Source organism: Cydia amplana, chromosome Z, assembly GCF_948474715.1.
Source record: "Cydia amplana chromosome Z, ilCydAmpl1.1, whole genome shotgun sequence".
Lineage (NCBI taxonomy): Eukaryota > Metazoa > Arthropoda > Insecta > Lepidoptera > Tortricidae > Cydia > Cydia amplana.
In genome coordinates this window covers 11,171,352-11,187,900 of record NC_086096.1, presented here as the reverse complement: position 1 = coordinate 11,187,900, position 16,549 = coordinate 11,171,352, and the positions used below count along the sequence as shown (strand labels likewise).

At 36.5% G+C, this 16,549-nt stretch overlaps 1 protein-coding gene across 5 annotated transcripts in view; it reads right to left on the bottom strand.

The window, feature by feature from the left end:
• The window catches only part of LOC134661326 (neprilysin-2), a 48,143-nt gene extending 35,115 nt beyond the window's left edge, over positions 1-13,028 (bottom strand). For 3 of the 5 annotated variants that reach the window (XM_063517339.1, XM_063517342.1, XM_063517343.1), the window contains exon 1: positions 12,790-13,028. In XM_063517339.1, coding sequence (XP_063373409.1) covers positions 12,790-12,800 — 11 coding nt within the window. In that variant the 5' untranslated portion in view covers positions 12,801-13,028. Of the gene's footprint in view, positions 1-12,740 lie in introns of all 5 variants that reach the window. The other 2 variants (XM_063517340.1, XM_063517341.1) reach the window with 2 other exon arrangements.
• Between the last annotated feature and the right edge of the window lie 3,521 nt (positions 13,029-16,549).

Here is a 16,549-nt window from a genome sequence, read left to right as displayed (position 1 = left end):
CAAAATAAATAACATTAAACAAAGTAAAAGCGAAATATGTAACTTAAAAGTAGTTACAGATACACTTTCTTCAGAAACTACATTATACTATCGCTGTGCCGTAATATAACCTTTTCGTAGATCTGACGGCAACATGGAACCTACTATTATTAGTTGTATCAGTGTTTAGCTGTAGTTGCTAACTACATACTTGCTTGCGTTTATAATATCTTTTTACTTATAATTATTTAACTATGTACTCATCATCTTCCTCGCGTTGTCCCGGCATTTTGCCACGGCTCATGGGAGCCTGGGGTCCGCTTGGCAACTAATCCCAGTAATTGGCGTGGGCACTAGTTTTTACGAAAGCGACTGCCATCTGACCTTCCAACCCAGAGGGTAAACTAGGCCCGTATTGGGATTAGCCCGGTTTCCTCACGATGTTTTAAATTCCTTCACCGAAAAGCGACTGGTAAATATCAAAATGATATTTCGTACATAAGTTCCGAAAAACTCATTGGTACGAGCCGGGGTTCGAACCCGCGACCTCCGGATTGCAAGTCGCACGCTCTTACCGCTAGGCCACCAGCGCTTCCATCAGCATCAGCATCAGCGCTTATTTAACTATGTACTAACGATTTTTTTTTGCAATAAAAATAAAATTCTAGCAACTGCACGTGCAAGGTTTATAGGTAAGTGACCAGATCCAGGGCAATGAGATAGCTGATCAGCATGTGATGCAAAATGAGCTGTTTCCTACTTTACTCCAGCTAACGCATTCGTGAGCAGTATCCGAGAATGGCGAGAATGTCAAAACGCTTACGCGCTGTTAGCGGGTTAATTGCGTAATTCTTATGATGGTCGACTCCGGTTTGAAATGTTTAAATTACTTAAACCTAATTCAAAGTCTTAGAGCTCATTTAGACGGTGCGAGAACTCGCATGCGAGTTTCATTGCATTGCGGTATTGTATCGGTCGGCCGAATTGATGTAACCTCAGAGTTCCGCAAAATCGCATGACAGTTCGCGTGCCGCCTAAATCAGCCCTTACTATTATTACAGATGAAATTCTACTGCTAATCTGAAACATTTTCAAGTAATCATCATCTATCAGTTCTAGTGCTAAACAACTAAAAGTAGGTAGGTAATAGGTACCTAGATTAACGCAACCAAAACAAATCACCAGACACTTGAATCACAACCTCTTGTCCTCAGACTGGCAGCTGCGGTGGTAACATGTTAACACCAATTCGTTTATTTTTTATTCAATAAAAAAATCAATAACTGATTATTGCTTATAGGGTAATTGTGTCACATACCGTCCAATTATAGGAGATGCCAACTTTGAAATGCGAAAATAAATCTTTAAGTACTCTTACTTAAATGTGTTATATTTGTTTGTATTGCTCGTATATTGTCTATTTTAGGTTAATATTACTTGGCCTTAAATATTTTTTACGGTTTATTTAATAAAAAATATTATTTGAAAAGATAGTGTTATTTCAGACAATTTCAGTTTCCGACCACCTATGAGCTAGTTTTAATCCGCGTACCTAATGTTCTAGTTTCCGACCCACTGCATTATTGAGTTAAAAATCGATTATATATTTCGTTTTTAGTTCTTATATGTTATACTCGTATATAAATTTCAATTCAAGTATTATTTTTTTAAATCAAAATGCTCAGGAAATCCCGGCGGACCATGAAATGACGGTGTTTCATGATATTCCTAGGAAATTCATGCAGAATTCTGGCGGATTTGACGTTCGGCCGCTGACTTATATACTAATACAGCCTCTGAGTTAGTAGTAGTACGTACAGGTATACGGTGTTATGATTTCGTCGAGTAAAAGCGGTGGTGAAATCGCCTGGTCGTGTCCAGTTTTCCCGTCCGCCGGGATAACGCGAGCGGACGGACCGGCGGAACTCACCTCGACTATTTTGCTTTAAATGGTATTCGAATGCGGGAAAACTGTATTGTAGTAGGTAATGAGCCATATACAACTCTACAGCAACATCTACAATAACGATTATTTTCTATTTACTTGTCACTGACAAACCTTATAAATTCACTCTTTTAAATGTTTTAAGAGCCAACAGGAGTGGTCATTTCTCCATACAAACGTACTCAACTGTTTCCTCCGTGGGTTTTGAAGCTAAAGCAATGATTTTTTCAACACAGATTAATATTATCAATATCTGTGGCGGACCGTTTTGCTTTTTTTGATATTTGTGTTTTTTAAGGCGCTAGAGCCCTTCAAAAATGGCCAAAATGGCCTAATTGACTATGCCGCAATGAGAGGCGTGACACAGATAATGTCATAATCATTTAGATTTCCAAATTTGGTTACGATTGGTAAGTTTTGGAGGAGGAAACAGTCGAGTACGAAACCTCGATTTTTGATACTTTTACGCAGGATTTTTCGCCTTGTCCTTATCGCACGAGTTTTAGGAGCCGCTTCCGTTAGCGAGACGGGTATATTTACCTAAAATATTTAAATCTTAGCTCCTGTTGGCTCTTAATATTATGTGTAAGAAGGTCACCCTGAGAGTATGCCCTATGTAGATAGACAACTGTTCAATTATTGTGGTAACGTACCTTTACCGATACAAGCAAATAATTTATGAATATTTAATCGGACAGAAACTACAAGCATATCTAATCTATATATACCTATGCATTGAAGCAGCGAAAACAAATAACTAATGGAAATATAAAGTATTAAACAGACTCAATCTCTTCAGTAGGTAGCCACTATCAATGCTTTTATAGTCAGAATTCGAATGGAAACAAATCAATATTCAATAACCATAAACGTCATTCAATTGAGTTTTAATCGAACAGATGGTACTCCACGTCTTGGCCGTGACGCAGTCCCGGAGATCATTGGTGAAATAAGGTCGGTAAACCGCGGTGGCGCTACAGGCGAGGCGGCAACAGGCCGAAGGCTAGAGGTCGGTGCGAATGCGAACTGTTTTCGAGCATTGGTTTCGGTGAAATAATAGGGGCGCTATTTTTGTTTTTGACGCTCGTTTAAACGAGCAATTCTTGTTTATTTATTTATTGAAATTAAACTTTTTATTGTAAACAAACATAATAAATAACAGCTTGGATCTTGCCCCGCTGCTGGCGACACCCTAGGTTAGGTTTTTTATAATGTGTTTATGTATTTTTTATTGTTTTGTAAGTGTTTTTATATTTTTTACTTTTATATCCATATTATCCTCGCTGCACTGCAATGGAGATCTGTATATTTTATTTATAATATTTATATATATATATATTTCAGGGATCTCGGAAACGGCTCTAACGGTTTCGATGAAATTTGCTATATGGGGGTTTTCGGGAGCGATAATAAAGAGTTTTTATAATTATGTTTTCCGAGCAAAGCTCGGTCTCTCAGATATTAAACATTGAGTGGACAATAAATTTAGCTTCTTTTAATTCAATATATTCATTCTACTTAACCTTGACCTTGTTTATCCCAAATTTGCATTTCAGATTCAGTAAATAGTAATTTGTTTTACAAGGGGACAAAGTTGTTGTTTGGTTAAACACCTCGTGCTTATATTGATAACTAGTGATCGTTATCAACGTGCAGTTTTCGTAGCAAAGGGTATGGTTGGCAGAAAAAACAAATACATTTGAATATTCACTTTTGTTCTTAACTAGAAAATAAATACTTATCTTAGGATTACACCTCTAGATATAACTCTTTACGGTACAAAACCTTTTCCGCCCTAATATATTATTTTTAAAAGAATGTAGGTACGTCAAATGACATTCAATGTCATAAAAATACAACTATAGTTGCGTGCAATATTTTAGAGACTTAAATTAACCTTCCTGTGACTTCCGTTAACGTAGAAAGATCATTTAGCTATTTAAAATGGATTTTTTCCAATCTCCATGAACAAATGACAGCTAAATATGTTGAGCAAATTTTAGTCGTTTATTCAGTATAATTTGGATAAGTGATTATAAATATGTATATAAATCTCATAATTTGTGAAATATATAATATTTAAAATACTTGCGTATTTGTTTTTATGTCAACCATACTTTGCTACCAATACAGCACGTTGATAACGATCATTATATGATAACTGAGCAAGGGAAATATTCCAAAATTGAACGGAGATTGAATTCCAAAGTTGCGACTGTTGCGAGGGTTAAACAAACTTAGCTACTGAGTGAAACTCAAAGTTTTTCACAACACCAACGCGACAAAAAATTTACTATAATAGGTAAGACGTTACAAATCAACTCGAAATGAACGCTATCAAATATTTGTCATTCAAAAACATCATTTAAAAGCCAATTCTACCAGCCATAATAAGGAATCAACTCAAATTTGCATCAAATTATCTACTATGCTACTCATGAATGTAATGAAACTTTCTCATCCGTTTTTAAAGGATAAAGAGAGCCTTTACGATCTGGTGCGGTGGAAAAACGCGAAAATATATAAAATATGCGTGTTATTGATGCAAGGTTTCAAACAATCAGCTTTAAAAGTATCTAGGTAGTTATTTCTGTAAAAATGTATGAATTTTCACTGTGAAAATTCATACCCAGGAAATTAGAATGGAACAAAAATTACGACGCGCCGCGCCAAAGTTGCGACGGAGGATTTAACGATCGCGCGGGTTTTGACGATTTACCGCTTTTTTTTTTGCATGATTTACGCTGTTTGGCCTCTTCTGGGGCCACTTACAGCTTGAGGTGTGAGTGGGTTCAGTGTCGCGAAAAATTAGAGAGAAAGGAAAGGATGGAATAGAACAGATGAAAGAAAGTAGAATAGAGGAGAGAAGTTTAGACGATTTACCGCATTACCTACAACTAAACTCTGAAAGTATATACATTGCATATCTCTTCATTAAATACTTTTTCTTGCATCATTAAATAGCATTTGCTCTTCATTAAAACATGTAAAAATTCAAAATTTTAACTAGTATTTTGCTATAGGCCCCTCTTAACAGTAAGTCACACCTCACACCTACGGTAGGTGTAACTAGTATCGGCTGATCGGTGATCACGTGGCATTGACGTATAATATCTAAGGACGGGCTATGGGGCACTAAACATCGTACTAGTTCAGCGGTGCTACCCACGAATTCCAGCCAATCGTGCAGTCTAACGCGACTAGTTGCGACCAATAGCCCGCGTAATGCGAACTCGTCAACCAATCTCGCGCGTGATGCGAACTCATCAACCAATCGCGTTGTAGCGATTTCACACCGCTGTACTGGCCCCTGTCATGCCTCATTATTATTGCCCGTAAAGCCAGTCCCAGATATCTATGTCAATGTCACGTGGTGCTTCCCATAGAACTCGTAGCGCCGGAAGCTCCGGCCTGGCCCCGGCCTAGTCTATCTACAGCCAGTACGATGTAGTCTTGATCTGAGAGTGCTCGAACAATGTAGTATGTGGTGGTATTAACTACCTACTTATTTGAAGTAGGCAGGTACCAGGTACCGAAAATAGTAGCGTCCGTTTCTCGTACTCGTACAATCAATATTCGAAATGACGTAGACTTTCATTGTAAATTGGTACCGATTTGTGATTATATACATTTTTTTGATAAAAAAAAGGCATTTTCTTAACGCATTTCGTTATCATAAATGTATAACCGGAACCGGAATGTAGGCGAATCCCAAAAACTACCTATGTTTTATTGTTTCGACTATGTCATTCGCTCAGCTGCAGCCTGCTTGTAACGTCGTTGAATAGTAAAATAAATAATAAAATTAATAATAAATAAACGCTGAGCTTAGTGCGCATCAACATCACTGTAATACGCAATAATACCTACGCTATTCCGGTTTTTAATCTCATGATGCCTCGTGGCATTTGTAAGTGGCGATCATTTCCATCAATAGCAAACTTGTAGTCAGTCGATAAACTAATAGCTTACAGGCAACAGGTTTTTTATGGCTCCTCTACACGATGGGCCAACGCCGGCCACTCCAAGGGACGCATTTATGCGTTAGAGGGAGCAAGTGATATTGCTATCTCATTCTACCGCATGGCTGCGTCCCTTGGAGTGGCCGGCATTGGCCCATCGTGTAGAGGAGCCATTAGAGTTCCGTAGTAGACAACTGGGAACACTTACATATATAGTTTCGCCATGTCCGTCCGTCTGACGGCCTGTCTGTCCGTCTGCCTATCCGCGGCTTAGTTCACTGGCCATTAGTGCCAGAAACCAGAAATTTGGCATGGCTATACAAATCAATCACCCAGGCAAAGTGGTAAAAAGTAGAAAAAGAATGTAGGTACCTACCTCTCCTATATGTAAAATGGGCATTTAACTTTTTTTGGGTAAACCGTACGATGTGGGGTGTCGTTGGATAGGTCTTTCAAAAAGAATAGGGGTTCTTCTAAAACCATTTTTTACTAATACTAATGTTTTCGGAATGAAAATGAAAACCCCCACCCATGGATCCAAAATTAATGGGGAAAATCATCTTAATAAAGAGTTAATTAAGTATTGGACCCATACCAACATAGTTACATTGCAAGTTAATAAGAAGCTTGTAAAGGGATAATCAACGGATAGCAACGAAATACTATTTAAAAAAAAGATTAGTAAATCTGCCTAAATTAAATTAAATTTAAATCTGTCTTCTCTATGCCTAAAACAGTCCTATTTGCATCGACTTGTTCTTTGTATGATGATAGTATAATATTCGTTATAAATATTATGCAAGTGTCTACATCTGTTATTTGATTTACCGATAAATTATTCTTAAAACGGGGACCAAGTGGGTAAAAGTAACTTAAAAACTATAACTATAACATACGTTAAAGACAATTAATTTGTTACAGGTATTGATGGAGAATATTTTATTCATTGGTCGTTTTGTTGTAACCTTAAACGTTTCCCTAAAAACACTTAAATTGGGATTAAAGTCTGGGGGAAGAGAGGAAAATACTTTACAAGTAGTTTGAGCTACCTGCATGCCCTGCATTAAAGTGCTTTCTTCCGGATGGGACTTTTGAAATTAATAATATACTTAGGTATTAAAAAATATATAAGATAGTAGTGGTTTTGGTCGATTCTCTATTTATACCTATTGATAGATTCTCCAGCTAGTCTATACTTATGAAGAAAGTTTTTATTATGACCATGTTTATTTTCCCCCATAAATTATAAATATTATAATAACGAGTGAGTATACATACAAGCCGATTCAATTGACCCGCTTTAGAGCCTGCAACACTCGGCATTAATATTAGAATGTATTCTCCATATGAATGTCCCATCTCAGATTTCGTTTTGTTCAGTCTAAGCTCTGGATTCCCTGGAGTCTAACCGAAATCAATATGAGCAGGATTTATTATTTACTTTCCCTCGTATTTTGCTTGTAGGTACATCACTCCACTCCATAGTGTTTCGTATGAACAGATTTTAGGGAATATACCTAGAATCACAAATTACATACTTGTCAATTTTGAAGGTTAGCTACACATTTTTTGAATCGTCTATCGTCTACGTCATATATTTAGGTACATACTACATACTGAATCTCATAATGTCAAACACTACTATAAATTATACTCTATCAAGCCATTTTCGTCAGTAGAAAACGGCGGCAAATTTAAAAATGTAGGCGCGAAGAGTTATCGTCCCATAGAAATATTGAATTTCGCGCCTTTTTCTACTGACTAACTTGTTTGACCGGCTTTAAATTTCATATTGGGTTGTTTGACTTACTACCTCTTTATGTATGGTTCAAGTTCAAACTAGTAGAAGCTTTGTTCAGATTATTGTGAAAAACATGGCCACTCCGATATATCTGATGGCGATTATCCGTATATTATATGCATAATATACAAGGTGTCCCAAGAAGTAGTGATATACTGAAGCTGGGAGGTAGAGGACCTAGAGGGCTATCTGAATCACCCCCAGGTATGTTCCGCGATTTTTCGTATTTTCGGAGTTATGATTTTTTAGGGTTCCGTAGCCAAATGGCAAAAAACGGAACCCTTATAGATTCGTCATGTCTGTCTGTCTGTCCGTCTGTCCGTCTGTCTGTCCGTCCGTATGTCACAGCCACTTTTCTCCGAAACTATAAGAACTATACTGTTGAAACTTGGTAAGTAGATGTATTCTGTGAACCGCATTAAGATTTTCACACAAAAATAGAAAAAAAACAATAAATTTTTGGGGTTCCCCATACTTCGAACTGAAACTCAAAAATTTTTTTTTTATCAAACCCATACGTGTGGGGTATCTATGGATAGGTCTTCAAAAATGATATTGAGGTTTCTAATATCATTTTTTTCTAAACTGAATAGTTTGCGCGAGAGACACTTCCAAAGTGGTAAAATGTGTGTCCCCCCCCCCTGTAACTTCTAAAATAAGAGAATGATAAAACTAAAAAGAATATATGATGTACATTACCATGTAAACTTCCACCGAAAATTGGTTTGAACGAGATCTAGTAAGTAGTTTTTTTTTATACGTCTTAAATCGCCTAAATACGGAACCCTTCATGGGCGAGTCCGACTCGCACTTGGCCGCTTTTTTAATTTTTCACCTATCGCCGAGTACGATGAGATTTTTATTTATGGTGACGTGAATTATTGCGGTAGATGCTTGATTTTTTTTGTGCTAAGCTGATAGATAGGTCAATTCAGTATGGTAACATTTACTATCGATCTTTGAATGGAATTTAAAAAAGTCAATGCCAAGAAAGATAAAATTACCCAGTATGTTTTATTTTTTTAAGCGCCCTTGAAGTTGTGAACATATGGGTAATTTTATCTTTCTTGGTATTAAATTTTTTTTTAATTCCATTCAAAGATCTAACGATAGTAAATGTTACCATACTGAATTGGCCTATCTATCAGCTTAGCACACAAAAAAAATCAAGCATCTACCGCAATAATTCACGTCACCATAAATAAAAATCTCATCGTACTCGGCGATAGGTGAAAAATTAAAAAAAATCATAACTCCGAAAATACGAAAAATCGCGGAACATACATGGGGGTGATTCAGATAGTGCTCTAGGTCCTCTACCTCCCAGCTTCAGTATATCACTACTTCTTGGGACACCTTGTATAAATGATCACATAGCTATAGCTCTATATCCAGTATGGTTAACTTGTGTACCTAGTATACTGTTTAGTATCTGTGTACCTAATAAAGTAAAATAAAAAAATAAAAATAAAATAAAATAAAACATTTTCCTGTTCTAATTACAAATCGAGACTACCTATTTAGAAATGGTTGTTTTACCAGCAAGATGTTGCTTTAATAGGACACTGTTGTTTTTACTGCCGACGTCCACACGCATTTTACGATGATGGGGTGGATTGCTCTCGGAAAATATAGACATTTTTATGGTCGAGTAGAGGTGTAAATATGACGCAGGCAGCCAGGAGCTATGGAGCGTAGCCGTAAGGTCGAGCGACAACGGCAGTGTCTCGACTCGGATCGCCGCACTTGACATTATCAGAATCCACTAATACAAAGGATGCGCTCGCTTATTAGGTAAGTAAGTATCGACAAATTGCTTATTTCACCATGATAAATTCCGATAAATTGCTTATTAACAAATTTTCATGAAATACGGAATACGGAAACTGCCCGTCTTCTATAAAGGCTTTTCTGTACCTATGTAGGTAAGTCTGTTATCTAAATAATGTTCCTAAACTACGACTCTGGTCACGTTTAGCGTTTTGCTCACGTGTTAATTCAAGAGACTGGGCATGTTATTGTAATTCGCCGATAAATTATCGCAAGAAGTTTTGTCTACTCTCGCGGAGGATTAGCCCGCACACGAGCGTTCGGCTGTTAAAGGAAATTGCAGATAATCGCAGGAACAAAGCTTGTTACTTTATTGGTGAAAAATATTGTAAAATAATGTTACCCACTATGTAGTTAAGACAAAAGAGGACGACCGCCTCGAAACCGGTTTTCCATACAAGTGTATTCCCCATTTTCCTCTCTGGGTATTAACATTACTGAAAATACTTTTTCACAATTAATTATTATAATAGTAAGGAGCGAAAAACTGATTTTATAGGTACACATTTTTAAAAGCTCCTAACTCTTATAAGTAATAAAATAAAAATCAAATAAATCAAACGGTCGGGCATAGATATGATTAAAATACATCAAATTGTATTAAAATATTTTCAATAATGTTAATATCCAGAGAGGAAAATGAGGACTACGTTTGTATGAAAAGGCGATATCGCGCGGGTCATCCACTTTCGTCTTAAAGTCCAGCGATATTTCTGTTTCGTTACTTCAGCCATTTAAATAGAAAATTATATATTATTTAATTTCTGTAAAATAAACGGCTTGTACATTACTTAAATTCCGAAAAAGATCATTCAAAATTACTACCAATAGATTTATGGCAAAAGCAGAATTGAAGTAGGTAACACTGATTTAAACTTTCACGATTTTTACACATTATTAAATTATACAACGGGACTTAATCGCCTGTTCACGGATCGTCATTTCTACAGCAGGAAAGTACGGGAAGCCATTGAAATCAAAAAACATAGTAATTTCAATCGGGACGAGGGTTTCAAGATCTCATCCACATGGAATCCAGTCATTAGTAAATGTAAGCGTAAACGAATATCGACAGTCGATAAATCGAATATCGTTAGTGTTGTGTGTCGACAGAGTGACATCCCTAGTGCGCAAAACGTTCAAGCGGATAAACAAGACCAAGTGCGGGTAGTTCGAAAAACTCGCGCGGTTAGACGATGCTGATGTCAACTTAAGCCAGTCTTCTCCGAGACCACGGGGACAACGCCGTCCTCGAAACGTCGGAGGTAAATCTTAAAACTTAGATACGCGATTAAGTCCCGTTGTATAATTTAATAATGAAGTAGGTAAGTTAGTTAAGCGTCGACGGTCACTTCAATCATATCATAGCCAGTGTGCCCTGGCAAGGCACGCTTCGCAGGGGAGTTTAAAGGAAAATATTACCCTTACCGTTTTTGATAAAAAAAAGCCTTCGGGGCTAACGTTTCTTACTTCGTTGTTTTTAATTAATTAACAAATTTATTTCTTTGAGGTTGGTAAATATCTAAAAGAAAAAAAATGCATGGCTAATCTTTTAAGTTAAAAAGTGTACAGTATCCGGAAGACTTCATCTGTAAATTGTGTAGGTAATTAATCTTTATAAACACCCCGAAGCGCGGGCTTCGAAGCACCAGCTGAAGATGCTACCGGAATAGTTACTAAGATGAGAGAGTATTTTCATAAACACTGATTCGTTAGCCATGGCTTTTGACGAGTTTCAAAACAAAAACAATAAAATTTAGTCACTTCTTCATTTACAATAAGTGATCCAATTTCATTATTCATCAGTGTAGCTTGTGTATAGTAGAAACGGTGTATTACATCAACAATATTAATAACAACTAACTTTTTTATTAATTTTATTATACTTCCCGTCAAGCTCAGTGTTAAAGAATACCATAGCTAAAAGCAAAACTGTAGTCAATTAACTACTCCGCACACTATCCATATATATATATAACGTAGGTAGTTAGGGACCTATATAAATTATAGTGATCAAATCAGTGTTCTTGAGTAAAATAAGATTTGTTCATCCTGCTGGGTAATCGTCTGCACAATCATACGATCCATTGGAAGGAAAGTTTTCGACAGCATGGCTTTTGTAACATGAAAGATATTGATGGTAGGTAAACGGTCGTATGCCTGCAAAATGTAATAGCTAAGTGACTGATTTGTCTCATAATCGGCTCAGTGATGCCCAATTAATTAATAAGTAAGTAACACATCCGTATACAACAATATTTAGGTATAACGAATATAATACGGTTACTTATCAGTTAAAATATACGTAAGTGCGTAAGTTTATTCGGCCGCAAAGGCAAAACATAAAGAATATTGTTGATATTTATTTGGTTCTTTACAATCTTTACTATTAATTACTTGTTTGGATAGATAATAAAGTAGGTACCTACAGTATCATTTCGTCAACTGCTACGTAATTCGAATGAAAGTGATATCATACATGAAGTAAACTAATATCTGAAAAAAATATGATCTATCGAGCACACATTAAAATGATTTCATTAAGATTAACTGCTTTTACAATATCAACGAATGTACGTAACGTACAAACAGTAAACTTTACTGCTTGGTTCGATAGGCTCATAAACCTTAATGCAATTTCAATTGTTTTAAACGATTTTTTTTCAGCTTAGTAACGTACGTAGAACTCACACATCTCTCACTTAAGTACCTAATAGTAAATGTAGCTTTACTACTACACTATTAGCCTAACCAACCTAGGTTAGCCTCTTAATTAAGGCAATTGACAAGAAGTTATTATGGTTTACAGGTCGAAGGCTTGGCTGCGTGCGACTGATTTGTATTATGTTAAGTGAATTAATATTAAATATTTGAATTAGTCCCAAAATTAAGTTACTTTCTACTACTAATCCACCGCGCAACTACCTACTTTACCAACCGCCTGTCATAAGTGGTGGACCCATAGTTAAAGTATAGTATAAGTAAATAGTTAAGTCAAAAACACACTGCAGGGCTGACGTAGATAAAAATACAAGTAATAATTATATAATTACTATATAAAAGACACCTACTAAGACATTGTCAGTTATAGTTAATTTTCTATTGTCCTATTAGACATCAAATAACTAAAAGTAACTATTACTCAAAAACAACTCGTAAATCGCAAAGCACAACGGCAAAACACTTAGCACTTCCAAATAAAACCGCAGATTTATGAACTTACCTCATTGAAGTAGTGTCCGTTTGTTTATTTTTGTTGTTAGAACACTTACGCGGGCGACATGCGGCGACGGGCGAGCGCGGCGCGAGTGGCGGACGGCGCGACCGAGCGACGTTTACAGTCTGCGCCTTGCGTGAAGAGACTGAGCGGTCAGGGAAACTACCGCCGGTTGAGGGAAGCGCGGACCGAACTCTGTCTAGGAGGCGGCTCCGAGCTCACCTGCCTGCTTGCGAGTAGTCGAGGAAGCGGCCGCTGCTACGCTGTCGACTGCGGCCGACTGAGTCACGCGCCAACCACACCATCACTTTTATATGCCGAGCCCCTTCTCGGGCTTGTCACATACACAGGTTTGCTTTTCCCCATGAGAGCCTGTGGGACCAGGAATGTGCAACAGCGACTTGTGAGCCAGAGCCTACGTTATTACCGCTCCCCGCTCTCTCGTCACAGTCTCCTTACAATTTCCTGTCACTATTGCAAAATGTAATAAACTATCCTTACCACTACTTGCCTGATTCATATTTATAAACAGGTGTACGAGTACTTACCGGCTTTACGCCAGATGTCCGTACAGTAAATGTATGCAGGTACTTATCTAAAGTTTATTTCCTGTCAACAATTTTCCAATATCTACCTACAAAACCTGTGGGAACAATGTGCTAGGTTATTTACTTAGTCTAATCATTAATATAATGCTATCTACGAGTAATACCAGTAATCTTTTCTTAAACGATCGCAAACACAAAGTACTCATTTGCAAAGCTCAGCATAAAGTCAACATAAAATAATGATGTTTTACCAGTTTACTCAACGCTTGTCAAAAGTTGCCCAAATTTTGTGTTTAGGTATTGGCAGCAGGTGTCATGGTTTAGGGTAAGTACCGCAGCCGCAATAGCCGCATGAGCAAAAATGTAACCAAAGCAGTTCCATAACATCAGAAACAATGCACATATATGTCACCAGACACCATCTTTCATTCCCGGTTTTGGCTCGTATTATCGTCAAAGAGTCTGGTGGTAGAGGGAGCTTTGAGATACAATAGGGCGATTCTCAGAGATGACGTTCGGTGCCTGACTTCGGTGCCGAATTTTATTTTTTACTTATTTGATACACAACTTTATTTCCTAAAATCTAGCCTTAATATAAAAAATATTGGTAGTGGAGGCCTCCATTAGAACCTTATAGTTTCTTTGATATTTGAGATTTAAAAAACACCGAAATCATGTGCAGGCACTGAAATCAATTTGCGTCACCGAATTCAAAAATGCTTACACAGAAATCACACTTCAATTTTATGTCTAAATTATATTATAATTTATTAATATTTTTTATTCTTATTTGATGATAACTATGATAAGCGATGTAGCGAGGCTAATGATATAGCATAGCTTACATAAATGTAATAAATAGTACCTTTGTTTACTCAAGATTTTAAAATAATCAAGTTGCGGCTTATGAAACAACATCTCTAGAAGATATCCCACACTAATTGACTATCCTCATACAATAGGGCGATGTATGGTCCTGAAACGAGTTTCAGACATGTCGACCACAAATTCGCACATAAGTACTATGAAGAAGAAAATGTTTGTTTCACACAATCCAACGGCACACTCATCAAAAAGAAACTTATGTTACCTACACCCGATAAACAAGATACTTTTGAGTGGTATTCAATGCTCAGAAATATTTAATGCACTTATAAAACAATGTAAACAATACGGAAAACAAGTATTTTGCTAGACTTATAAATAGGTATGTAGTATTTTTGAATGACAGAGGTTTAAAGTGTGAACTCCCTCAATTTAGAACTATTTGAAGTTGTTGACTAATGCTTAAAGATAAAATCACCTATTAATTATGATCTCCTGCACCCTCACACACTTGAGCTAAATTGTAACTCCGAAATTAAAACATAAATACATCAGACATTGAGGATTGTTAAAACATTGGCTATGTTGAATTTGTGTTCATGGCTATGCTTTAGAAACATTGATCAGTAGGTACGTTCAGTGCCTTTGAAGCGATATCGACAATAGAAGGCCACTTTATTTGTAATCCCTTGTTTTGTGGGTGCACCTTGTATAGTATGTAAAACACAAGTTATTTTAAACGAAGTGGGATTAACTGCATTTATTTAATATGGCTGACACGTTTAAAGGTATCGTGGTGTAGGGTCTCAAGTGATACAGAGGACAAATTCACATAATATACTCAATTGGTTTGAAGATAAATCAAGACAACAGCGAAAAGAGAGAAAGAAACATTGGGTCTACGATTTTCAACATACGTCTCGTGAAAAAAAACACTACTCATTGTAAACTAGTGATTTTGTTTACTTATACTATGACTTAACTTACGTACAAGCATAGTTTTACGTTTATAAAGCGTATCTTGAACTTTTTAGGTGTGATAAGTTAGAAAATAAAGTACAACAAACTAGTTTACAAAGCAGGATTTGAATTCGGTGATCACTTTCTTGATATCGGTGGTTGTGGTGGTAAAAAATCCACCGAAACCAAGGAAATCAACACCAGTGATGTCAAAATTAATCGCTTTTTAGCAATTACAGAAATAGTATGAATGATACAGAGGAGACGTAATAATGACGGGTTTAGGTACTTTCGAGGATTTCTTAATCACTTGCATAACGATAAATGCACTAAAACTGTGGGAGAATATTGCACCACCGATCTCAAAAAAACATAGAACCAAATCCACCGAATGACAGAGAAACATTTAAAAAACTACCTTAGTATACTGTGACTGCACCTCTACTTTATTCAATGGTTAAGGCACAACTAAAGCATACTTTGTTTGAGCCACTGAGTTCCTGGTCTACAACTTTGTAAGAGTACCGACATGATTTGTAAATTACACCGAAATCAGTCAATAGCCCGGGACACATCGTAAATTTGGTTTTATTCAATGTGTTGAGCAAACACATTACTTTGATATAAAGAATATGATCAGTTAACTAATACCTTATGCGTGAACACCGATAATAACTCCGATATAATGCCCCATCTTGAGTAATAATTTTTTGTTCCAAAAAATCTGGGCGCGGGACAGGCCCACCGAACATCATTTTTCGCATTTGGATATTTTTTTAATGTTATATATAAATAATAAATAAATAGTTTGATAGTGTCCCAGGCAGAATACATGCTGAAAATCATGCCTGAATTAATTCAGATTTATTGAACAGTAAATTCAATAACTTTTTGCTCCGGACACGTAAAAATGGCCCTCCTGAGAAATGCCCAATACAGCCAATACAGGTGTCTTAATTAGGTATGTAAACCGCTACTGGCCCTACTTTTGTCAATATTCCTTAAATCAAATACACTAACAGCCGTATTATCTTAGCTTTAGCTAATTCGCTGTTTAACGCTAATAAGGGTTTATGAATCATGTTTTTTGACATCCGGTTATCAGCGACTGTTGATCTATGCTCTAACTTTTCATGAATACGGCTGTAACAGTATATATATATCTCCTAAATATGTGCTATGTGCTGGTTAAAAATTACGTGGCAAAGTATGGTCAATCAAAAATTAAAAAGTTAAAAATTGCAGGCTCGATTTACGCGACAAGAACAACAACAAACACATTATTTGTCGCGGTCAGAATCTTTTTTTTAATTATAGCGCCGGTGTGAAAAGTATAGGTACATATGTTAGTAGGTCTCCAACCACGACTTTTTTTGTCGGAAAATCGTAATTAACATAAATTTCACGATTTTAAAGGTACAAGTGATATATTTACATTATAATTTACGTAACGCTGACAGAACTAATAGACAGAGCTAAATT